At 37.5% G+C, this 27,001-nt stretch overlaps 2 protein-coding genes across 2 annotated transcripts; one reads left to right on the top strand and one right to left on the bottom strand.

Annotated features, from left to right (window-relative positions):
* The first annotated feature begins 1,211 nt into the window (after positions 1-1,211).
* On the top strand, positions 1,212-7,667 carry LOC145774353 (zinc transporter 6-like). Its single transcript, XM_082585582.1, has 9 exons — positions 1,212-1,566; positions 3,054-3,097; positions 3,268-3,439; positions 3,855-4,056; positions 4,694-4,815; positions 5,065-5,233; positions 5,579-5,742; positions 6,335-6,540; positions 7,045-7,667. Exons 1-9 carry the CDS (start codon positions 1,467-1,469, stop codon positions 7,450-7,452), a joined length of 1,587 nt encoding a protein of 528 aa, XP_082441708.1. The 5' UTR covers positions 1,212-1,466; the 3' UTR covers positions 7,453-7,667.
* Positions 7,668-12,169: 4,502 nt separating this feature from the next.
* LOC145774131 (7-dehydrocholesterol reductase-like) lies at positions 12,170-25,191 on the bottom strand. Its single transcript, XM_082585289.1, has 9 exons — positions 25,010-25,191; positions 24,200-24,419; positions 22,957-23,079; positions 21,136-21,283; positions 20,508-20,642; positions 17,730-17,962; positions 15,833-15,983; positions 14,801-14,928; positions 12,170-13,042 (listed from the first exon to the last, which is right to left on the bottom strand). The coding sequence occupies exons 1-9, from the start codon at positions 25,165-25,167 to the stop codon at positions 12,857-12,859; spliced, it is 1,482 nt and encodes a 493-aa protein (XP_082441415.1). The 5' UTR covers positions 25,168-25,191; the 3' UTR covers positions 12,170-12,856.
* Between the last annotated feature and the right edge of the window lie 1,810 nt (positions 25,192-27,001).

The following is a 27,001-nucleotide window of genomic DNA, read 5'->3' as shown; positions in this document are numbered from 1 at the left end:
CACAGTTACTGTTTACGTGAGTTTGAGATATCGCAAATTATTCTAGTCATTTTAAAATTGTTGCTTGAAGAGGTTGGTCGCATGTTTAACTGTTTTGCTTAGTGCTTGTCAGCTGGACGAAAATTTCCGTCTTTTATCCAAGTAATCTGTTCTGTAGTGACAAGTTTTTAGTGGTGTATCGCGTTGCACTCCATTTTCGACAGCTTTGAGGCTATTTTTACAGAAATACAATTCTCGAATAGACGTTTCCTGAAGAGTGTTTCTTTTCGGTCATTACATACAGACGAACGGATCTGGGAATCTTATGTTACAATTTTCCCACGAAGAGATTATGGTTTACCGCTGTGACCAAAAATTAGGGATGAAAAAGTAGTGGTGAAATAAATTTAAGGTTGGGATATTGACAAAGGAGCCTGGTAAAATTCATTTCCCAGCGTTTGGCAACGCTGGCACTATTTTTCTGCTTAACCAAGATTGCCAGTTTCGCGGCTTTTCAGCGTAGCGCTTTTTTTGTTTGGTTCTGTTCCATTGTTACCAATTTTTTTTCGATTTTAACTTCCGTACCTTACAGTATATTTTGCTCAAATTTGTCATGTTTTGGACTTGTTTCCTCACTTGTCACGATTGGTCTACTTTTAAGTAGTAATTAAGCAGGAAATTTAAAAAACATCTGGCACTTTTTCATCCCATACAAATTCTGGCAATATGAGTGACTCCTTCTGTTCTGTGGGCTACTGGGCTTTATTCCCACTTCAAGGGGGCAGTGGCGTCGCCGGTGCAGATCGCCGTCCTCCACATCACTCTGTTAGCATCAGTACGGTACTCTGTCAATCTGTCTAAATTCTAAAATTGTTCTAAAGTGCTGTGGTCGTACCAAATTTTAAACTGGTTGACCTGTCGCGGTCTCAAGCACATCATAATGTTCACATTTTGTTCCTGTTATTTTATAGACTTCTGCTATGTTTGAAACAGATTAGGTTTATGGTTTAGTTTAAATCTAGCTTATTTTGTTTCGAAAGCTGAACATATTTTTGGTTGTTGAAAAGGAGCGATCTTCCTGGCGTCAGCACTACCTGACTACTCACTATAGAACAGCGAGCATTGTGTTTCGCTAACCATACCAGTGTAGCCTCCACACTGAGTAGTCAGGTAGTGCTGACGCCAGGAAGATCGCTCCTTTTCAACAGTGCATATCCTTGGCGACAGTTGGTTTCTTGTTTTCTTTCCACAAAGGTAAGAATTCAATTGACTGACAAAAGCAGCGGTTGAGAACTATGTGGCAGGAACTAGTGGTGCGATACTGATGAGCCCAGCCTCATGGGCGAAACACGTGTCTATCGCTGAGTTCCTGCTACACTCGACTGCCGAGAAACATATTTTTGGTTGCTGGTAAAACTTCTAAAATATTGGAATTTCATCTTCAAACTAGCTGCTCAAGATAGCTGTTTTGAGTTGAATCGATTGTTATGGAGAACTTTAATGGAAGGACAACTTACAATGGACGAGTTATTGATTCATCAGCTGCTTCAAATCAATACACAACACTACCTATAGACCCTGAGTTTGGTATGAGATTCTATCGTATGTTTGTATAACTTTATACCGTATGAATCATATTTTAAATATTCTAATAGAATGTAAAAAATGCATGAGATTTAAAGTCGTAACATTTGTTGTTCTGTTAATGAGTAACAGAAGATATTGTTAATGAGATTATTAAATTCGTTATAAAACTGTGTGTTGCAATTTGATTTGAAGTCAGTGTGACATCTTGAAACATACATATTTCAATCAATGGTTTATTTGTCAGTAACAGGAACATAGTACATGTTCGAAATATGTAAGTTGTATATCCCCTGCAAAACTTTTACAAGTTTCCACACCGACAGGGAGACTACGAAACGACCATGTAGTCTTCTAGTCAATTGCCACCCTACGGAATCTCTGCAATACTCTGCCACCCCATAAAGAAATGATGATTTTTGTCATTTCAGACACAAAAAAATGCAATAGAAAAGTATAACGTTTCCGTGCTTACTGCTTAGCCTAATCAGTACATGTTTCTTCAATGGAAAAACAGTCTGTTTTATTCAATGGGCTAATGAAATCATTAAAAGTTATTTTGTGGTAAAAACGCTTGTTGTGCACGTTGTACAGTAGTTGTGGCTCAATAATCCCTACTCGCAACTTAGATCAATCAATGACACACATTCTCTGTATTTATACATTTTGCATACTACGTAGGCCTTAAAAATTGTGTTACAGCTCAAACTAGAGAATTGCGTAGTCAATTTTCCAAGTCTTACTTTAAATAGTTCGGTGGAATCGCTTGTCTTTTTATACTTTTAACCAATATTATGATTATATCTGAATCAGATTATCCGATTTTCTTATGGTTTTGGATTTAGGTTTGTTATGTGATAAAACTGTTTATGTGCTAATCCAGAAGGCTATACAACTGTCCTGCACCGAAAAAACCTGAAGTTAACACTTAATAATGAAAAATTGTTTTATAGGCCTTGACTTTCCCTACATAAGTTTAGTTTGTATCATAAATTTAAGATTTCCATATTAATCAGTTTAATAGAATTTTCAGTTATTTGGTGAAAAACCTGCTCAAGTTTATTAATGCCTGAGTAGCCTACATTAATTATAAATGCTACTTAGCTAGGTTATGGTGTGCTTTGTACTGTGCTTTATATAAATGCAATATGGTTTGGTTTTGAATTATTATCCTCAGACTGACAAAGCCTTGATACTTGATAGGTTATTCCTGATAGTTTTGCATAGCCGTACTTGGGGCGTTCGATGCAAGGCCGGTTACCGAGATTTACAGAGCTCTGCTTTGAGTCTGTTTTCTTGATGTATATATATTCTATGTTTATGGTTTCTTTATGTTCCGTAGCTACTAGCTATTCTATTTCGTTTGTTTTTTTGTTTATTTTCATTGTTATATATTATGTAGTTTATCATAAAAGTAAAAAAAAAAACACTAGGTTACTGTTCTAACATCATTATTTTTATTATTATATTCAACAATATGTATTTTTTAGATTTGGACTTATCTGGGATTGGAAGTACAAAGTCTCGTTTAACTGTAAGTTGGTTCATGGCTCTGTAAGGAGTGTTTGTTGTTTATTATGTAGGCTACTGCAAAAGGTTTCAAGATTTTAAAAACATTGTTATCTAATCGGAAGTAAAACATTGCTATGCATCATAAATTTGTGTATATCACTGATCAATAACAAAATGTTGCTTATTATTCAGGGAACAATCCACACATTTCAAAAGCGTCAAAAAAATATTTATGGACATATTAAGCACACTGTGAAACCAATGCTGAGCATCCGCAATGCTCGAAGGACTTTAGCTTTGATTTTCTTTAATGTTTTAGTGTTGTTCTGTTTATCTTCTTGGTGTAATTCAAGCAACAGTGCAGGTGAGATACAAATGCATACAAAAAAGCATCCATAAAAATGTTTTTACTATATTAAAAGGTTATGCGATTGTCGATTACCTGTCTATTGTGATCTAAGCTTTGCTGCATTTTCGTGCATTTAAACCTTATTCTCACACTTTTTCGCTTTTGTCTGGTGTGTGAAGTTTTTTATCACGTAAGCATTAGGAAACAAACTGAACAAGACCAATCTTAGTGTCCACTTTCAGACATTTTATTGGGTATCTTGCCTAGACTCAGCTGCATACCTTCAGTATGCATCGGATAAATATTCATTTGTGCTTGATGCAGTTGTGAAGATGCTCTGATGGTCAACAGTTGCAATTTCCCAGCTTCTCAGGGTTCTGTTGCAATACGTTGCAAGGCTTGCATTCATTAATTCAATTTATGTTTTCAGCTTTGCGTGCATTCTCATATCTTACCATTTTTGATTTGTTGATGCTACTGACATACATGTTATCAATATGGTTATCAACGAAACAAGTCGACGATGGAGTTCATATGTTCAGTCATGAGAGAATAGACATATTGTTGGTTTTTTCTTCAGTTGTTTTGTCATTTATCGGAGCAGTATTTATTATAAAAGAAAGTTTAATTAGGTAGGTAGCAAACTTAAATGTCTTTTGTTTCTTTCATAGAGCATTACACATGAAATTTTGTGCTATATGCTTTTGTAATTTTGGTCAAACTGTCAAAGACTCAAGGTTTGTTATTAATATAATTTAGAGTTAGCAACTCAAAGATAAAAATACAGGCATCAGCACTCTGCAGGTATCGAATTGTTTCTATTTTTTGGGTCTCATCAGTCATCAGTGTATTTGTAGGTAGACCACAGCAGCTTGTATAACAACCAAGTATGGTATTTTTTCTCGTATGATTCATGTTCAGCAGCCACCGGCCACATGCTAGTTTAATGCTCGTCTACATTGTCCGTCTGCCATAGTAGGACACCACCACCAGTTGCCAAAGTTTGACTCATAATGCAAATCAGGTTAATGTGAACAAAATAACCGAGCTAACATACTTGCAATGAAATCGGTAGACGGAGGCAAAGTGATAAGGACAATTCTAAGCTTAAGGCGCGTAATAAGTTCTTTTAATATCCTCTTTAATTGCTCAGATACAAACGCAGCACACTGCCCTTGCTGCAACTTGCTAGTCCAGATTCATAGTTTATCGTCACCATTAACTGTTTAAGAGCTTTTTGCCTCAACAGTATCCTTACAATATTTACAGAGTAATAGAGCAACCTGATGTAGCCATTGGAAGGCTAATTCCTGGAGCCTTACTAGGATACTTCTTCCACATTCTCGTTGTATTTTCCATCAGGAACAAACCGTTTCAGTGTGTCACTGAAGGTATGCTCGGCACAGTGACCATTGTCTTAATATCTTGTTTGTGTTTTTATAATCGTTGCTTCTTGAGCACAATGTGTATTTTTTTCCATTAAAATCCTGGCTACCACCCAGGCAACAAGTTAACATATATGTGCCCTAGGACGATGAATAACGTCGTTATAGTGAATGACACAGCTTGTCTTTTGTCATTACAGCTTCCACACTTATCTTGTTATCTATCAACTCGAAGTCTTTTTCTTTTCAATTTAGCGTCGAGCTCTTCCATTCTTCAAGAGCATGTCTCTGATCTTAGTCATCCTCTTTGTTCTATGGTTCCGATGTTGAATCGTATCCTCCTGCCTCGTGTGGACCCCTTCTTCCTCCTATCAACAGTTGGAGCGAGTCTTGTTCTGCTGACAGATCTGCTCGTCCAAATAGAGTGAGTATCGACCTACAGACCTCGGTTCTTCCAAGTCCAATCCCACCCGAAACCCCATACTGATGTTTTTCAATCATAGCTTTGGGATAGAAGCAATTTTAGAATATCATAGACATATGATGGATTCCATCAGGTAGACACTAACTTAATATTCTATTGAACTAAGTTGCTGTCTAGTGTCTATGTATTTCTTGTGAAACTTGAATGGCCGTATTTAACTGCAAGGCATCACATTTATTGCGAATATGTTTTGAACTTACTGTTAGAGTGAAATTGGTGCTGCGGTATCATTGTGTTTGGAGCATTCCTTGCGTGTATAATTGACGTTGTCTTACATTGTTCCAGTCTCTACTACACAGCGGATACAGTTGCAGCAATCCTTCTGGCTCTTTGCACCATCAACACTATGCTGCCGCTGGCCACTTGCAGCGCCAGAGTTCTTCTCAACACTACCCCTCCTTACGTGCTAGGGCAACTCGATAAACTCCTCAGTGAAGCGCAGACGCTTGGTAAGGCTTATCCCAGTTTCCAAATCAGTCCCTTTTTACTTTGACGCTCAACGTATGCAGACGTTGAATCGATGTAAAAAATGACTGATGTGCTGGCAGGATAGGTTTTGCTTTAATAATGTTTCGGGCGTTGCTGTACATTCGTTAATTAAACATTCGCCTAGGCTTCTGGTAAATTTTGAGATTTTTAATCGCTCAACATGGTTCTGAGCAGTATGCTAGCCAAGCAGTTCTTATCTGACTCAGCCTCTTAAATAAGTCAAACGGTGTGATTGATGAAACGTTGAAATTCATGCAGATTCTATTACGTGACATGTTGTGGCAGTTTCCCATTCACAAATGATCATACCAACTGTGGTGGTAAATTAGATCTGACGTTGTCACACCGTTGCCCACTGCAAAGATTACGTTAAGTTATTTTTTGGTTGGAAAGACGTTTGTGATTTTTTTTTAACTACGAGAAATTAAGATATCAACTTGGGCAAGATGTCTAAATCAATCGATTAGTATTATTACAGAACAATAAGCAATTATTAAGCACTTTTGTCATAATTGCCGCAATCATGAATGAAACAGGCCACTTCCATTGCAGATGGCGTGCTTGAGATTCGCAACGAGAGGTTTCATACGGTCTCGCTGTCCGGCAAAACTCACAACGATCTGCGTTCCGGCAATGGCTTCGGCCTTGTACTGGCTGGTTCAATCACTGTGAGGGTAAGGAGAGACGCGGATGAGCAAATGGTTCTAGCTCACGTCACCAATCGTCTGTCACCACTTGTGACGCAACTGACAGTCCAGGTACGTCATTTTGAGCAATGATGATCATTGATCACACTCTTTCACCTGTGTATGTATTCTTTTTTCCATTATATAGATGCTTATTCGTACACTTAGAAACCATGAATAAATGCTCTTAGGAGCAAAATGGTTTTGACGCCTGGTTAATCGAACCAAACAATAAAGAGCCCAAAATGTAGATACTAAACTCATGTACAGTAAACGTTTCGAAAACTATTAGCACAACTAAACTTATAGCACTGATAAACCGTTTAGTTTTCGAAAGGTTTTCTGAACATGAGTTTAGTATCCACATTTTGGCTCTTTATTTTTTTATTAAATGCTCTTACTGCCCAGACAGCGAAATCCGTCATTTTTACATTGATTTATTGTCTGCAGACGTTGAATCAATGTAAAAATGACGGGTTTTGCTGTCTAAGCGAGGTTACAGATCTTAAATAAATTTATGTGTTAACTTTGCTGATTGTTTTGCAGTTTGACACTTTTTGTTGTTTTTGTCCACAGATCATGAAAGATGATTGGAATTCCAACACCGCTACAGCTGTTGGGCTGCCAAGCGGGGTCAAGTCCCTTGTGAGATCTTCCATTATATACGGATTCAACAAACCGGCCGCCGCTGTTGCTCCTTATCAACAAACCCCTCCTCGAAAGGCCCCTCTCTCCACCGTGCCATCTGATTCAGAAATAAACAAAACTTGGTCTGATGTAGGGAAACTCCCATCGAAGAAACCAGCTGTTGATGATTTCAGTTTCTCGGTGACTCCAGCCGCCAACCAAGTGAAACCGACGTCACACTCAAGCGCCGGCAGCAACATTGCCAAGATGTACAAAGCTGCCGGCTTCACCAGCCCTCCACCTTCCCTGAAGCGCTCCTTCGCTACCGGGAACTCTTCCGCGTTTTTAACAAAATAGTTTAGTTTCTGAGAGGCGTATGCGCCTTTGATGGCGAGGTTAAGAAAGTTGTTTAAGAGCAAAAATAAGTGTTTTTTGTTATTCCAATACGTGTACAAGTGAATATCTTCAGCCGCAGATGATTCAATGGCATCGTTTTTAATTGCTCGTTTATTTAGTTTTTCATATTTGTTTCAGAATAATCGATGATACTAATATTTCGCTGCCTGTCCTGACGATGCGCTTTGAGAGTATATGAAATACTTGCAAACATTTTTGTAGTTCTCTCCGTCACGGGAGGATTGTCGTCTGAATAGTGACGTAACGACGGGAGTGATGTGCTCCATTGTGACGTGAACAGTGCCCTTCAGATTGCCACTTGTTCCCAGAAGATGAGAGACTCCAAGTGCTGGAGTTGAGATTCTCGACCACTTTTATCTATCAATGTTACTAGTAGGACAGGAAAGATAGACAAAATGATCAACCCCAAAATTTTGATCCAAAATAGGTAATATGGAAAAATTTATCCTTCGTAACTCGGCAAGCGGTAAACGACAAGAAAAAGACTTGAAAACCTCTGTTCTAATGAGTCGTTCCACTTCTGCAGCCTTTCAGCTAATCTCAGTGCAGCAACTCCGTGCCTGCACTGCATGGCAATCTGACATCTGTGTTCGTCTATTCCAGTGGTTCCCAACCTTTTGACCTTGCGGCACCCTATCAAAGAGATAAATAGTTTGCGGCACCCTGGCAAAACTGGATCAATTTTATGAGGTTTCTGTATTTCAAATAGGCCTAATAGCGCGCGTAAATAAATGTAGGCTATTTATTCAAAAGTCAGTGTGAAATTTGGGCTCGACTTCTTGCAGAAAGTCCCTTAATATATGGGGGCTCTATTCGATAAAGCCACCCGCATTTCTTCCTCGACTATAAGCAGTCGTTCTCGTTTTTTAGTTTTTATGTTCGTTTATACGGAAAATCCACTCTCACATAGGTATGACGCGGAAAACTGCAGAAAAGGCACAATAGCTTTCTTTTCAACGCAAGGATATTCATTTGAATTTTTATCCAGAACTCGTCGAAAGGTATCTGCTTGTGCATAAGCTTAAAACTTCTATCGTTACGAATATCAATTAATTCTTCTTCTTTAAGATTCAAAACAATATGAGAGTCCAGTAAAAGTGGATATCTCACCAATGCGTAATTTTCCGTGGACAAGCAGGGGAAGTATTTCTAAATTTTTTCTTCCAATGATTTTAGGTGCTGAGTTATTAATGAGAACTTCTTTGTTCTTCATTTCAGAGAAATGTAAAAGCATGTCAAAGTTTTCGTTCTCCACTTTTAAGGACCACATTTGCAGTTGTTCTCTCAGTGGTTTCATTTTATCGGTTGAAGTTAAGAGAGTTTCATTTTTGTCCTGCATTTTCACATTCACGTTATTTAAATGGTCGAAGCTATTTACTAAATACGCTAATTTGGAGACCCCATTGTAATCGCAAAGCAATTCACAAGATTCCTCTTGCTTTTCAAGGCTGAAAAAAAGAGAGCATTGCATCCTTCAACTCATATAGGCTAGCCTAGTTGAGAAGGAGCGATTTTCTGGCGTCAGCACTACCTGACTGCTCACTATATAGAACAGCGAGCACTGTGTTTCGCTAACCATACCGGTGTAGCCTCCACCCTAACCATCAAGATTTTCCCAAAAACATGTGTTTCTCTGCAGTCGAGTGTAGCAAGAACTCAGCGATAGACACGTGTTTCGCCCATGAGGCTGGGCTCATCAGCACCGCACCACTAGTTCTTGCTACACTCGACTGCTGAGAAACTCATATATAGCCTACTCGTGACAATGCTTTTCCTCGCGACAACCATCTTACTTCGGACGGTATGTAGCCTAACAGAAGATTAGCATAGTTTTCTCGCATTTCCTTACAAAGCTTGGCAAATAGACGTGATTTAAGTGGTCTATTTTTGATGTAGTTGACCATTTTGACAACTTTGTTTAACACTTTTTAGGTCTGAACCTAATGTTTTTCCGACAAGAACTTCGCGATGAAAAAAACAGTGTATTGTTGTAATATCACTAGTTTGCCTGTTTGCTAACGATACAAATCCTTCAATTGACCTTGACCCAACCATCGGTTTACAATGGTTCGCAAACAATCGTGCAATTTTATAATCGTGCTGGGTCACACAATCCAATAATCCATCTGCAATTTGACTTTGTGCGCCAATAAAATCATGAAACCTGGCAATAATGATGCCTTTCAAACGTTTTCAGGGAAAGAAAAGCAACGAGTCAAAATCTCTTTCACGCTGTTTTTCCTGGGCGAGAAAACGAAGGCTAACCGCCAGCCCAGCGGCTTCCCCACTAAGCGACCCTCTAGAAAGGAGCCGGGAATAACTACGAGGCGCGAAACTTAATACGCACTGAAACTCGATTAGATATAAATAAATTCCGCACTTAACGAGTTAAAGTTAAAATAAACAATGGGCCACACTATTGCAATATCTCGCGGCACCCTTGAGCATTGCAATTGGCACCCCAGGGTGCCGCGGCACCCCGGTTGGGAACCACTGGTCTATTCTATGGCGACGTAAACGACCAATTTGGCAAGCTTGATTTATAATTTTTGTTACACATTTTCTTAGCAAAATTATTAATACAAATGAAAACAAATCAATAGCTTTTTTTTCCCTAAAAGTCTGAACCTTAAAACATTTGACCAGGCTAACACTCACAATAGTATTTCAATAAAATTTATGTTGTGGGTTTAAGGTTCAGACTTTTAGGGAAAAAAAGCTATTGATTTGTTTTCTTAGTGATTACTTTCTGTATTAGGTTGATTGCCCATTTGAGGAAGTGTCATAGTACCAGATCGCCTTTTCTGGTTAGTTTTTCCCACTTTTGATTAATACAAATGAATACGATTGTCGCTCTGGTAAATCGAGATTTTGGACCACTTCCAAACAAGGAAAAAAAGCAACATGGCCCTAGAAGGAATTCCATCATGTGCCATACCTGTTCCCACTTAAGTGAATAGTGAGTTACTTTCTTGATGAACGTGTGCCCTCGAATTATTTTTGTCTTGGGGTGCAAGATTCACCCCTCCCTAAAAAGTACCCGAGTAGGCAAAAGCAATCATATTCTTTTCTCGGTATCTGCTCCCTACCTGCATTGCTTCTGCGTCACCACAATGCAAGCTGTTTTTTTTTCGGTCATTTATCGGTCATTGACCAATTTTTTAGCAAAATGTCTGAAAAAAATATAGTCAATTAACTATATATGACCGAAATGATTAAAAATGACCGAATTTTTTCAAGTCATTTCGCACAAATGACCGAAAAGTCTCGACGAAAAAAAACAGAATTATGCAAGAATGTTTTTTTAGCGCTGACATTGAAAACACTACGCAACATAAATAAGTTTATTGCATGTCTTGACCTATTTCTTATATTTTCTACGGTTCGAGAAAAAGTTTTCTCTGCCTATAAAACGTTGAATGGTAGTTTTATCAAATATTTCTTATGGATTTTTGTTTTTTTCAAACCTCCTTTTCCCATCCCACTAATATGCTTAATGTTAATTAAACGTAAATCTGCAGCTATTGCACGCAATCAAAAGACATACTGTCGTATTGACACCTTACTCATTGAGTGAGCACTGAGGCTGAATCGTTGATGTCAGTTAACTTATTTTTATTTCTCAAAGCAAGGAAGAAGAAGAAGAACCTCAACAAAAGTGTTAGGAAATTTGTTACGTAGTGTAATCACTATTATGACGTGTTGTCTTGGTTGTGACGAAATTGTTGGCGCAAATTGGATGACTTCAGTCGACTGTCTTGTGTTGTTTTAAGTTGATTTTGTGCTGAAAATTTACCATGTTTCGACGTAGAATTGTCGGTTAGTCGCTGAACTACATTTCTTGTTCCGCTGCGATTCTTAAATCGCGCATTAAAGACGAACAGATACCAAAGTATGCTTGTGACGTCATAGTGCAATATGCTTGTCTCTGCTTCGAGTGTCCAAATTATGACGCAGCAAAATCCTGATGACATACAAATAAAAGAGAAATGTTCCAGAACGAATTGTAGCCTATCTGCTTGAAAGAGAGAGTGCAGACTCGACGATCTGTTTCAATGGTCAGTCTTTCGCAATCTCTTATTGGATGCAGAGTGGATGCTTTCTTTTTTATGTACGCTTTGTTTTGCATCTAAACAAAAATTTAATGCCGGACTGACAGCATATCAAGCATTTTCACTCTTGCTCACCTGGCAGAGCAGGTCATTTTGCATTGATTAAACGTTTGCGGATGTAAAAAGGACCAATTAGTTACCTGGGCAACAGTCAAAAGCAAACACTGTTAATCAAACGAGATCATCTCAAATTCGGGTTATACCTGTATTTAATAAGAAACGACGCAGCGGATAAAAAAAGCGACGTGGTTCGACTCCCATCTTAATCAGATTTTTAAAAATTATAAAAGTTTGATTCGTAATAACCAGAATCTTTGCGAGATAATTTCGACCTTGTAGCCTACCCCGTAAGAAGCCGGGCCCCCTAGAATTTTTTTTTTTTTTTTTTAATATAAAAACACGCCATGCTTTGTTCTATTTTCTCTTAGAATGATCCTGGGTCTAAAATTATCCCGTGTCAATTCTGCTAATAAGAATTCGTACCTTTTGCTGTGCAGATGATTGGACCAATCCTGGAAACTAACTTTTATATTTTGATTCAATTTTATTTGCAACATTAATAGGCAAATTTCAACAAAAAGATTCAGATGTTTTGCAGGTAGCTTATCAACATAGGCATAACACTTCATTGCGAAAGCTGCAACCATCGTGAACTAACCTGGGCTATACTGTACACAAACCTTGCCAAATACCAACGTCTGGACCGACAATAATGGCTATAGTTTTGATTTTAAGTTATAGGATAAATGTTGTTTCTATCGTTTTGAAGTGTTAGGAAAAATCGAAATACAGTCACTATAAGTCTAAACATTCAATTTATGCAAAACTTTAGATTTCGCTTTGAATGACCAATCTCTTCTTGATGGGCTATCAGATTTTCTTCGGATTTCCGGCTCAAGTGCAAACGTCTGGTTCAATATTGGCATGACAACTGTGGCACAAAAGCAGCCCAAAAACTCAAATAAGCTACTACATATATTAACTACTCTCACACCACTTCCGACTTTCAACTGCTATCAAGCGTAGCAAATCTGCTTCCAGTCAGATTTGAAGGTATTGGTTGGCATGGCCTGCGTACACTCCCATAGAGATCTCCACAGTTGCAGCCTAACACTCCGTAAATGACACAACGCTTTAATTTGAACCGTGTAAAAATTTGCTAAAAAAAAAAATCGGTAAAAAAATAATTTTGCGGCATCAGAAAAATAGCGCTAAAATGCGATGCTATTGTTCTAATAAAATCCTGGAATGAGCCGATAAGGAACAATCGCGGTGTATTTTTCCCAGTGTTTTCCATACTTGGCCAAACATCTGTGTTCATCACGATATATCCGATGCACCAACAGAATGAGCATGAAAGTGATGTAGAAGTAAGGAAGTATGTGCTCCGTTCCACAGCACAAGCAATAGCACAGCGACTGCAGAAAAAAGTTATGCAGGTTAGTAAGGTAAAGCTACGTAACTACAGATTTTTGATTTTTCCACTTTTTAATGTTAAACGCTTCGCAAAGACTATATTTTTCTTCCAGCAAAGACTCAACAGCGTAACTGCAGTAGTTTGCGAGATATTTGTTGGTCAAAACGACGTAACTGCATATAAAGATCATCTATGCAAAGCCAAAACGACGTAACTGCCAGTTACGTCGTTTTACCATAGAATTCAGAGCAAATAATCTCAGTTAGGTCGATTTACAATAGAATCTAGAGTTAATCCCAAATTCTCAATGGGATGCCAGTCTCTGCCAAACAACGCCAGCTGTTTCGCTCCTGTTGCAAAGACAATTACGTAGCAAAATATTAACCTCATTTTGTAGATAAAATTCTTATTAGCTTCTGAAGTGAAAACATTTTATCTACAAAATGAGGTTAATATTTTGTTGCGTGTTGACTCTGCAGCTTCTGTACCCAAACACTCTTCATAAAGCGTCTTGTAGCATCCTTTTAGTGAACAGAATCAGCAGTTAGCTTTAACGCAGCTACAAGTTAAACGCGAATAATGGCAAAAAAATCGACTTGCATGAAGTTGTGAAAACGCTTATGAATGATTCTGAGGACGATAACGCTAATGACAGAGACTACATGGTGACATAGCCTACTAAGCAAGCTATGCCCGCTTATGCCGGAAAATCGACCACAATTTTGGGAACAGCTACCCACCAACGACAACTCACTTGACTTAATTGATGTTGACTAAAGATACTGCATTGTATTTGAACCATATTACATGTTTTGTGTGTGAATTTAATGCATTGCGTCAGATACGTCGGTTTGCCTTTGCAGCATTGTCAGAAACACAATCAGGTTTACAAAGGTAAAAAGACGTAATTACACTAATTATCTAAATTAGCGAAAATTAGGACAGCAATCAATGTTTTTGTTCCCATTGAAACAAAAAGTAGGTAAGATCTTTTAGTTGGAGGCATCCAACGTTGAATTGCGTTTAAAATGTCGTTATGGTTTACGATTAACTTCTCGGTTTTAACTTTTCTGTAGTTACGTCGCTTCACCTTTGGACGGCAGAGTTGTGGTAAATAGCATTTGGTTAACCTTGTAGTCTTTCACCACCTTAGATCAGTACTACAGCTGCTAAGCATTATTAACGCATTCAATGGGCTGCAGGCAAGGCAATCTATACTACTGGCCTTCCCAACGTGGCAACAGCCAAATAATGTGGGGGCCTACACAAAAATTCAATTTACCAACTTCCTTACCAATTTACCAACACGAAAATTCAATTTACAGAGTTACAACATATAATCAGCAATTTTTATTGGTCAAGTAATGTTTTTGAGCCTAAAAATTGTAAATACAGTGCCAAAACGTAATTAAGACGTAGTAATATGATTAAATAAGTGGCAAGATAGTAGGACAATAGCTACATGTTAAGAATACCATGAGAATCAAGATATCAACAGAATCAAGGTACACGAAATCAAGAGTGACCCAACTTTCAAAACACTCAGTATGTTAAAAAATTTGTTTTCTAATCCAGAAGTATTTGTTTGTTTGTAATAAATCATGCAAAGACGCCTTTTTTACGCCTAATACCTGTTAGTTGCCAAAACTTAATAGGCCCCCACATTATTTGGCTGTTGCCAAGTTGGGAAGGCCAGCTGTAGGTCTTCTAATAAAATATAAGAATTTGAATCTGACATTAGGCCTACTCCACAACTCACCCCCAATAAATCTCCAGTATAATTGATGTGCCTCCCAACTCTCCACCAACCAGATGTGAGGAGGTTGCTCTTGTGTTGTTTTCCATCAGATGAAAAGTATGTGCAGTCAATGTAAGTCGCTTTTTTGCCTAAATAAAAACGTTTAAAAAATACAAACAACAACTTTCTTCCTGTATTATTGTAATCAGTAAAAGATATCTCATAAATTTCTTTATTTTCAAAACGTTATATGCTAACTTCGCAATGTTAGCCATAAAACAACGACTCACTGACTTCAACATCATTCGTCGTAGCACATGACTAGGGAACTGTGCTCCGAAAGCTAGTGTAATTTGTTGCTACCACAGCGAACTCGCAGCATCAGGTTAAAACAGGTCGTTAATATCTACATTGTAAAGTACGCAACGGTCATGCTGCTAAAAGCAAAACTCAATCTATTAGATGGTATAGGCCAAGCTAAACAAAAAACTTTCGTTAGAAATGCTGGGTTACAGTATGTCAAGGAATGGTGTGAGCCTTTTCACCACCTTCGAAAGGGATCGGTTCAACACCTGCTAATGTACGCCGCTGTGTCTTGTCCATACATGACATAAAGATTAGCTTTCTCGCCTTTCCTTCCATTTAACCTAAATGTTTAAATTTTAGGCCTAAACCAGGATACTGAAAAGTGGTTTATGCTTATTCAAAATAAATTGCTCATAAAGTTGTGCTAGACCATCTTCAGTTAAGCTTATTCAGCCATAGAATCTATTTATATGATTCTATTTGAATAAGCTTAACTGAAGATGATCTGCTGCTAGCTGATCGAAATCGATTTGCTAGCTGTTTATGACTGAACTGACTCGTGTACAAATAAATTCATTTGTATTACAAGACATGTAACCGAGTCGTTAATATCAAGCATTGTTGTGGGTTTGACACCTGTCAGAAGATATTTCAAGTTCTTGATTCACATAGTTTTAACTAACATTATAGTAGGCTACCCGGTAATCTTTTTTTGGAAAAAACTTTTACTTCAATACATTCCCTCACCCCATATCACACATTTGGTCGGATCCATTCGAAATCTGTCCTTTTGTCGATTAGCCGATCGGAAAATGGCGTATCCCAGTACTCCCATAAGTAGAATACCCAGAAATTTTATGTTTCCAAGATGTACAGGATTGTAGGACAAGTAAAACGCCTGTAAAAAGAAATGTTATTTTTGATTGCAATTGATTACAAAGTTATAAAAACCACAAAACATGAGTCTCCTTTCTACTTACAAAAAGAATGAACATCTGCATAATAATGGCGAGGAACGCTTCTGAGATCGATTTGCTCATCCCTTTGACAAAATCTCTAGCTACACTCAGGGGCGAGTTTAACTGGTGGAGGCCTGGGCACTTTTAGATCGGGGAGCCCCCGTGCAAAAAAGTTTTACAGTCCCCCACACCGTTGCTATTACGCCAAGCTTAGTCGCAACCGAGTGACTAAAAATTAACCTTGAAAGAAAAAGGAGGGATTTTGCAGAAACTTCAAAGGCTGAGAGAAAATAATAACAACACAAAATCACACTTTTCCACGTCGGGGGACATTCAAAAAGGGGCTCAGGCAGGGGCGTATCCTCAATGAAAGCAAGGGAAGCATTGCTTCCCCTGTCAAAATTGAAAAAAGAGAAGCTGATATTTTTTAGTAAAACGATTTCGTAATTTCTTTACCTAAATGCGATTTAGAACGGTTTTTAACTCATGCTAATGTATGATTTTGCTCCGTATGCTCCGTATGATTTTGAACTCGGTTTTAATTTTAAAAAAGTTGGAAGCCAACGGAAGCGAAGGTTCGTATTGCATCCGTTGCTCTCGTTTTTGCAATAAGAAGAAACAAGTTTGAAAGAAAGGAAAAAAGCAGCGCAAAGTTTTCGCAATTTACGTTTCTTTTAACTAATCGCTGGAAGCGATTTAAAAATTGCTTCCAGTCGCGAAGTTGCCAGATTAGCCAAATTCCTCGAATTAGTTTTTTTGCGGTTTTTTTAAAATAACTTTTCAAAATGCATAATAATCAGTATTTCTCTAATATTGTAACCTTACCAGATGAAACCATATTCAACATTGTTCAATACATGTTCTATACTTGTTTAATACTCGTAATGTGGCGGATCAAAACTCATCCGCTACTTTTATAGGCTAACTTGCTATTTTTTGGGCTACTTTCAGAATTATTTTTGCTACAATTTATTAAAATCCACTACAAGTTATAAAATATATATGTAAATTTTATTATTTTTGATAGAAACAGGTAAATATATCCATTTGGCCTTTTTTGTCTAATATTTTCCTTGTTTTGGCCTTTTCTTTGTATTATTTTGGCTTTAAGACTTTTTCATAGTCTGGCAACTTTGTTCTGTTGGATGTTGTGCCAGTGAGCTATGTAATGAGAAAATCTAAGGCACTGTTATGGTTATAATATCGGCCTTGTAAGCAAACGTTTGAGCCAAATGTTGGCTTTACACTGTTATTCTGGCTGGATAGACTTTGGAATAAAACAGGATATGTGAGGTCTAAGCTAGACTTGACTTTGTAGCTGAGTTTTTGGTGTTCTCTAATTATAGTCGCATTTTTGCCCTTTGCCCGTTCGTGTGCAAGAGCTACCTTTAATAAGTTAATAGCTGTTTATCTGCTAATAAATTTCATACAAAAATTACCCTAAAAGTGTTTCCAGAAAGCAGTATAATTCATTATTTGAGTGTAATTTTGCAAAAATTTTCCGGGGGAGCATGCCCCCGGACCCCCCTAGAAAACACGTGCCTTCGGCACGCTCTATTTCCCCACGAGTTTTGTTGCTTCCCTTACTCAACCAACCAGGATACGCCACTGGGCTCAGGGCAACTGCACCCTCTGCTCCTCCCCTAAATCCAGACCTCGCTACACCACTGACCAAAGCCTCTTACTTGCAATGTGTACATCATAGGAAGCCACACCAGGTCTCCCCAAGCCAAGTACCATCCAAAGTGGTCGTGACAAATATCGATTGTCTTCAGATACCAGCTCTCGTTCCAGAAGAAGTCCACCACGTAAATCGCGTGGAGGATGTTGATCAAAATCATTGAGTCTGTGACGTAACCGAACCTCTCCCATTGATGCCAGGCATAAGAAAAGTTGATTAGAGTCCAACACACAATTCCTGCAGGAGATAAATTTTTCATTCAGGTACGGTATACAGACGGCATATTACAGTATCGACGACTCTCGGGATGTACACTTGAGCAACGCATTTTAAGGACAGCTTTCCAATCAGCGGTTTTTAGTGGATAAAATAATTTACACACAACTCTTCAACAGTAGCCTAAGTAAAAACTTCACTTTGGTAATCACAGTGACCGGGCCTGTGCCAGCGCCGCTTGGTCTTGAAATTTATTTATTTAGCCTATTACAGTAAGTAAGGCGCTTAACCAATTGAGCTATGAGAGCGGACTTTGTACTCTGAGGTCAATCTCAATGGTTTGGTAACCACAAGCCCCTTTCAAAGCCTTGTCAAGTCAGTGGATTCCAGAAACTTCCATAGGGCTATCAACTTGAAAACTTTGTTAAAACCAACGCATGCACTGACTCTTTATAATTTACATGAATTACCAAGGGACCAAGTGGGCCTTTGTGTTAACTACTAAAATGTGAAGCCTACACTACCACCCAAGACCGGAAAATTGGATTAAATTGTCCCATACTCAGACTATGTAAGTTTACAAGCAACAGCGACGTCGTAGCCTATACACAGCGAAAAAGAATTATAAACCTTCTTGAAAGCGCAATTTTTTCGTTCATTACCAAAACTTGATTTCCGTTTATAAATGAGAATGCAATCAATAACAAAATTTTACATTTTGTTTAGCGCAACATCTTCCATCACAGTTGCTGATGTAAACTAATATGTCATGAGTCATGAAAATTCAGCGACTTCGCAGTTCGAATCCTTACGATAAGGCGGTTGTTCGTGTAAAAATTATAACTTTTGTTTGTGTTGGAAGCACTGCTGAGTGTTTTTTGTGTATAAGATGCAATTTTATGATGAATTGATACGATTTATTTGTATAGCCAAAGTAGCCTAACGGTAAACCTATTTACTTGCTTGTGCAATTGAGACTGTAGCATAAATAATTAACAATCCTTTATCCAATGTGAGTCAAAACAATATAAATAATAGAAGCATTACTTTCCCATAAGATTCGTCAGGCCTGTGACAGCGCGTGCACAAAAGCAATCTACACATTTCATCGCTACCACATTATATTACAGATTCTCATTCATTTGAGCTGCATAGCCGAGTGGTAAGAACACTGAAACGGCAATCGAAAGGGTGGCGGTTCGACACCGCTCAAGAGCATGCGGCTGTGTCTGTGGCAGGACACTTAAAGGCATGTCTGAAAGTGGACATGAAGATTGGCTTCCTTGCCTTCCCGTCAACTTAATCTAAATCTTTAACCACCGGGTGCAAGCCTGGATACGACAAAAAAAAAATTCATTTGAGAGATTTTGTTTGAAATTTTCAAACCTTAATGGTTGGTTTGTTGGTTTTGAATTTTTATCCTCGGACTGACAAAGCCTTGATAGGTTATTCCTGGTAGTTTCGCATACTTGTAGTTGATGCAGGGCCGGTTACCGAGATTGGCAGAGTAAAGTTTCCGATTGTTGAAGGCTTGCTGAAGGAGAATTCTTCCATCCATTAGTTGCCGCTGAATGGAGAGCAGTCCTTAGAATGAGTTGCTCATGCGCACACCCCTAGAGTCAAACCAGCGCCGTTTGATCTTGAAGCTTAATAATTTAACTCATCTAATTTGTAACATGTTATAGTTTGAAAGATTTGTACTGTATGTGTCTTCAGCTCAAAAAGATTTAAACTATTTGATAAAATAACCAAATAATATAGCAGAACGAGCTCATTGTGCTACCAGAGTTTCTCAATAAGGTTTTGATTTGCGGAGCTCTATTATGTTGCTGTTGAAACAGATTTTACACTGCACCTACAGATGAAGTTACAGTAGGCCTAACCTTTAAAAATTGCAGCATGTGAGAAAAACCACTTTTAACATTCGTTTAAGAAGAATGGGATTGATCCAGACTAGCAGTGACTATAAGTTATTTGCAATAATCAATATAGATTGTAAAACGGTGAAGTGAAAATAAACCTTACATCGAGGCAGAATCATACAAAATTAATAGATCTTCATTGTTAGTGTTGCTGTGTTATGTAGGATGAAACTCTTCCTCGATATCTGCTTTGCACCAAAAAAGTAAAGGTCCCATGCTCAAGTACTGAGCTTGTGAAATGAGAAGGTAAAATTCTCACTATACTGAGCCTTCGGCACGAGAGTAGAGTGGCCAGTTTCTTTCTGTAGGCCGCCTTTCCTTCAGAAATTATGCCAACCCAATTTATAGCTAATAGGTAGAAATGAGGGATGTTTTTCAACAACCAGCTTAAACCGGGAGTTGAACCAGGTTTGCATTGTTGGAAAGCCAACGCCTTATCCTCTGCGCCACCCCACCAAACAGTGTCTACCAAGAAATTACTCAGTTGTAGCCTAATTTTATAACACTTTGATTGCATTTCAAACAGGTGGCATTCATATCTATGGAACTATACCATAAAATAAGTTTGTCGGCTGGATGATCTAACGACGTCTGTTCAGCACCTATTGAAAGCTCGATGATATGACATTTCCTTTTAGCTTTACCTGGTCTCCCATTAAAGAACAGTTTAAAGTCAAAATATTTTCCAATTCTGGGATTAAATTCCACTCCCATCATGAAATCGTAAAGAATATTTCCACTGAACTTACAATCTTCCTTGTGTGTTGGAAACAAATGCCCTAAAATTAAAAAAATAATTAACTTTCTTGTGAAAAACAAACATCTATAGGGGGATGCATCAAAGAACACGCAATAACATTATAATTTCGTTTTTGAATCCTCAACACTTTATGATATTTACGGGAGTGAAAAGCTTTCCTTTTTCCACCATAGTTGTAGATGCACTACCATATCCACCTTCACCATACGGTACCGCTACAATGTTATTAGAACTTATCCTCCTTGATACATGTAACGTATTGGAAGTATTTGATATTATTTTACTTGGAATTGTACCCAAACTTTCCAGCTGGTCGAAGTGCTTCTATTGCTCGTCCATATCCTAAGGCGAGATTCACACCAAACATACAAAACTGTCTTTAGCATAATATAAAAACGTCGCACCAACATGGCGCATGTTTGTTACCTTTTACAATTCACACCAGGAATACAGTACAATTGCTTTTTAATTTCTTTTACTGCTTTAAAAAAAAATTGGAAAATTAAATTTACCTTTCACAAACATAAACACACTCAGAGAATATCCAAGAATGTTGACCTGGATAATAAATTCACCAATATTTCTTGCAATGATGGAAGGGGAGAAATATTGAAAATGGAAGACATTGAGTAGCCACAGAACGTGAGTGATCACCCATGCCTAATGGGACAAAAAAGAGGTTTTAAGTTAGTTAATTTTTGAATTTAAATTTTTTTTAATAACCCATGATAAAGGTTTGAAATTTAAATCTTTTTAAAGAAGATTTTCCCAAACATCAGTTTTGTTATCATTTCATTGTTAATTTTACCTCAGCGAAAAAAACGAACACCCACACAAGATGCTACTAATTTTGCCGTACTCTGTCTTACGTCTGAGGGGAAGCTTTAAATGTCGAAATCTTTCGAGCAACATATAACTGGCCTTGCCATTCGACAACTCAGTTGTTGCTCCTTAGTGTCAGTTTGTAGGAATAGAAACTAAATCTTTTCACTTTTAAGCATCTCTGCGAGTAAAAGTAGGCAATCGTAAGGTGTTGCGGCCGTGCCATATTTTGTCCTGCTTTGGTAGGGGAGACCGGGGAGATTTGTTACAAAGGAGGGTTGTTACAGTTCTTTTAACTTTTAAATTAGTTCACATCAACCGCTGGAATTAATTTTTTTTTTTCAGGTTTTTAGTTTCCATGTGCAAACGAAGCTTCAGCTATTTTGAAGGCTGCAGTAGAAAATTGTTCATGAAAAACTGTTTTAGGGTATGAAAAGTAAATTTTTGCTTTTTCAAAGAAAATGTTATTGCTACTAAACTATGAGTGATATTTAACTGGCTTCAAAGTTAAATCAGACTTAAAGTGCAATACCTTTGATTCATTATAAATATTTTAAAGCTGAGTGTCACGTGTTTGACATATGTTGATCTTATTCGGCCAACTACTATTGGAGTGAGTTGTTACACAGTGTAATGCTTGCTCATCCCAACTGGAAAAAGTACTTAATTTGATACTCAAATAACAAATTTTGTATTATTTAGAATATTTGATTACATTTTTAGGTTCTACTAATATCTGATGTTGCTGTATCTGTACCTAAACATGCCAAAACCTAATAAAGGGTGCCTTATTGAGGCCAAATACCATAAACGGTTGAATGGAGATCATGTGTTTGCAATCCTGGTGACAATGCATTGTCAATGATGATGTTATTTCTTTGTTCATGACTTTTGCTATTAAATTTGGATGTTCAATAAATTCAAAAATGCTGTGTCAACGTAGGCTATTCCATCAGTTTTAAGTATTTTAGTAAGAAAAATTAGTTAATAGAACAGCCTATTTGAAATTGTAACATTTTACCCCATCTGTGTAACAAGTCACCCCGATACTGGGGTGACTTGTTACAACTGACTCATTGATATATTAATGCCAATATTTTCCTGTAAACATAACTTTTTTAAATTTTGAACTTGCATTTATAACAACTGGTGAAGTGGCAAGATTACATAAAATTTTCAGCAACTTTGTGCAAATATTGAAAGAGAAATCTTAGATTTACTGAAAATTGTAACAACCCTCCCCGGTCTCCCCTATCATGCACGTTATAACATCCGCGTTTTGTCGCTTCTACCTTTTCTAGACCTCTGCTATGTTTGTCATATATTGTTTTTTCGTTGCGACGGTCAGAAATAAAAACAAAGTGTATTGAACTGACTGAACTGAAATGTCTTCTTGTCAGGAAGGATAGGCTACTTACGCGATGGCCCAGAATCCTGGTTTGGTCTTCCTTCGATAAATGTGTAAAACTGCGATGTCTTTAGACTTTGACTAACAATTACTGCGAATTCACCTGCAATCCATTGATCTGGTAGTCATTGACGTAACCCGCAGGTGTGACGGCTCCTTTGCGGATTCCTCCAGTGTATAACGGGATCAAATGATGAAGAAGGTCAGGAAGAGTGTTCAGAAAAATCTAAAAATGAAATGAAGCACTTTTCAAATAATATTTTCTTCCAACGTGCAATATTCCATTAACAATCAAGCAAGGGTAACCATGGCTACCTGGAGGTGAGGTAACCATAAGGGATTTTTTGAAATACAACTATCAGCGTAGTCCGAAAACGTTGTCAACCTGCATTGTTAAAATGATATACCCTCATCCCGGGCCGTTGAGACGATAATTTAGGCCTAATACCAATGGGATCCCCGGCCCCTAAATTAAGATATTTCCAAGAAAAACACACAATTTCCAACGTATACGGCTTCTTCAAGTTCCCGGAACTTTTAGAAAGGTTATTGGCCCCTAAAATCATATCGGGCCGGGTCCAAGAGTATCCATTGGACCTATCCGACCACACTACTTCCCTCGAACCAACAAGCTTATAACCAACAAAGAAAAGTAACTCTGGTTTTGCATATTATATAAAAACAATTCACAGGAAAAACATCCTTCATTTAATGTTTTATGCGGGGTAAGTTGATACAGCCTCTATTAAACAATCTTTTTAAATGTTGTTTAATTTTGCATTGCTTTTGCGTTTATTTGTTTAATCAGGTAGACTTGGAATCTATTTTGATAACTACTGAAAATAGTGAAAAACTAAATTCGTTTCGTTTTTTACTTGATAATCACACCAGTTAATTTTAGTGCCTGAAAGTTTGTGATGTCATGAAAAGTGTTTTAACCTCAAAATTTAAAATGTTTTTATAGTGTAACCAAACTGTGAGTGCTTCATACGACGCTTAGAAGGATGCCAGTTCGACGCCTATCCAAAGTACCGAGCTGTATCAACACAGCTCACTGACGTGCTGGAAGGCGGACACTAAGATTGGCTTCATTGCCTTTCCGTTTATTTGATCTAGCAACTATCAGCATAAACCAGGATATGACAAAAATTCAACCACAAAGGTTCAGTAACATAAACAAACCTGTGGATAACCAACTTTCCTGAGATGCCGAAGGCTCAGATGACTATGGAAAATGAATAATTCACATTGTCGGTGACCCGATTGATTTATTTTAAAGTGAATGACGTCACAAAGAAACGATTTTCAAAAATAAATATTCTATAAATAAAACGTATTTCTGATACCTGTAGGAAAAACCAGGCTGCGTATATCTTCACTGTTTCCACTGACAAAGAGAAAAATATACTTTTAACCAACGAAATGGGTGGTTCCTCATAAAATCCCAACAAAGTATCTGACAAGCTGCACTCGTATTCGGAGCATGAGATGTACATAACAAGTGGGAGTAGAGGGCAGAGGAACAAAGTGATGATACAGCCAAGAAGGGACAGAAAATCCACCGACCTGCCAAACCATAAACACATGATAACTTTTTGATTTCAAATGAGCAAAGCATCCTTAGACTAGTCACAGAACAACTTTAACTTCAGTTATACAAATCGCTAAACAGGGTTAGAGTTTAAGGCTTCAAAAGTTAAACTTTTGAATGGCAGAATATCAGCATTATGTTTTCGACTGCATTTCAATTGGATGATTATTCTATGACGGATAGTACAGAATAACACAGCAAAGGTGCTTTAATGTTGCGTAGGCCTAGAATAAGTTCAGGTAAACATAACCACTCTTATCAAAGTAATCACGACATTCACTCTAACCTAAAATAAAATCTTCTTAATTCTATTTGAAAAACAATAGCATGCCACAATACATGACAATATTTCGCAGGGATGATATTTCGTTATAGAAATTTAGATTTTCGTTACTATGTTACATGCAGATTTGTTGGAAATATTATATTTTAAATATTATATTTTATATTATATACATCATATATTTCAAATATATGATGAGGATTAAGGGTACAGACTATTTGTGAACTAATCAAAGATTTGAGGATGAAACATTTTCGAAGCTGAAAGTTTAATTTCCATTACCAAGCTCTCCCCCAATTAACTGACTGTTTCTCATGGCTGTTGCATCTTCCATTGTTAGAAATAATCGCTTCTTTATCTTCCTTTTCTTTTACGCGATCTTTACTCTTCTTCCCGACTTCTTTTGCTCTTCCATTAACAGCAACGCTTCGATGTTTCATTTTAAATAATTTTCCTAAGTCTTGAAACAGTAGCCTATTCCAAACTTTCAATCATAATTCAATTGCATAGAAATAAGTAAAATGTGATAGAAACGTTTCATTTGTCATATGCAAACCAGGAACAACTCGACATTTATAACGATACAAAAATGTGCAAACGTTTTCGGTTGTACATTTATCATTTGGTAAAGGCAAAAGTGAGTTCCATACTTGATCCAAGTATCGAGGGATGAGAAAATATGGTTCTCATTATACAAAGCATTCGGCACAAACGAGAGTAGACTGGTCAGTTCCTTTCTCTCGGCCGCCTTTTTAGATCCTTTGGTACGCAGTTGACAAACTGATTTATTTTAATGTTGTTTAAACTCTTAATAATGTGTAGATCTATAATTTAATCAAAAAAGTTGGAACTTTTTATCTTCTTTCAAATTATGCTAAATGCACTTACTCTGCCTGACTTTGTTACCTAATTAGGCTACTGTACAAACAAAAAAATAGACTGAGTTGGCAGATCATGTTTCCAGCAACCAAAACCTAATTTCACTTTCAAATCATTAGCTCCTTTAAAATTAAAATCAATTTCACCTAACTGAACAATTTATGAACAACAGGTCAAGAAACAATTTCCTGCACATTTCCTGAACAGGAAAACGATCCAAAAACACATCAAAATAAAGAGAATGCAAATCGGCTGCAATTTTCTTCGCTGCTATAAACTGTATTGCTTTGCTCATATTTTAACAATCACTCTGACGTTTCAGCCTAACGACAACGCACATCTTCAAATCATTCCATAGCTGCTCTACAGTATGTGCGTCTCGTATATCTAAGCACGCAGTATTCCGATAAATTTCATATTTTATTGGAATAAACCTAATTTTCTTTTTGAAATGTTTTTGTTAAACCTAACCTTCTTACATTGGTGTATTTCCAAGCATGTCAATTAGCCGGTATTTGAACCCGCTTGTTTTATTGTCATGACACGTAGTAACTATTACTGCTTCTGCTGACAAGGCACCTTTGCATATGAGACATGTCTGCAATGAACAAACGATCAATATTGCGTCATAAAAGCACGCGATTCTCTCGCGTTTGTCACGCTATACGGTGTTTGCGTTATGCAACAAAATGGGGCCGGTGACGTCACTGGGGTTTTCACACACCTGAGGCCATAGATGCTTTCTGCGTAAAGTGTGAGTCATAAAACATGATAGTTTGACGGTAGTTTAAAATTTTAAATGAATAAATTTGGTACCTCAGATGTTCTCCTATCCGTTAGGTAGACCACTACGTGGGACCACTTCAAAAGGCAATCCCTTATAGCCTATCTACATTTTAACTTGATACAGGAATTCAAAGACGTTTTAATTTTCTCAGTGTTTCTTGATAAAAAAAAATGGTTAAAAGCATCGAAAACGCCAGTTTAAAAATCTCCTGCAATCGAAAATTACTGATGTGTTCTCAAGCATTGCCGCAATGCGATCAGCAAATGTTTTGTAAACAGCACAAGCCGGCAGCACTACCGTACCTGAAGATTGTGATCATGCAAACATTTAAAAATAAATTCTCTCTCGCACATAGTTTATTCGAACTTTGATCGAGAAACCAGACGGTGACCTTTATACTTCCCATCTATAGCAATTAGCAACATGCATTATAAAAGGGAAGAATGCATTAAAAATATGTTGTTACAAGAGGAAGCTTTGCTTCACGCATTAACGAACATCAGTTTAAAATAACACTGGGCTCCAAAGAGTTAATACATCGAACCTTTCGTTTTCTGTGTTTACTCTTTACACCTACTTTGATGTTCAACACCGATAAAAAGTTTGAC

This window comes from Aplidium turbinatum, chromosome 7, assembly GCF_918807975.1.
Source record: "Aplidium turbinatum chromosome 7, kaAplTurb1.1, whole genome shotgun sequence".
Lineage (NCBI taxonomy): Eukaryota > Metazoa > Chordata > Ascidiacea > Aplousobranchia > Polyclinidae > Aplidium > Aplidium turbinatum.
The sequence above is the reverse complement of the archived record's forward strand: the minus strand, read 5'-3'. Positions and strand labels throughout refer to the sequence as shown.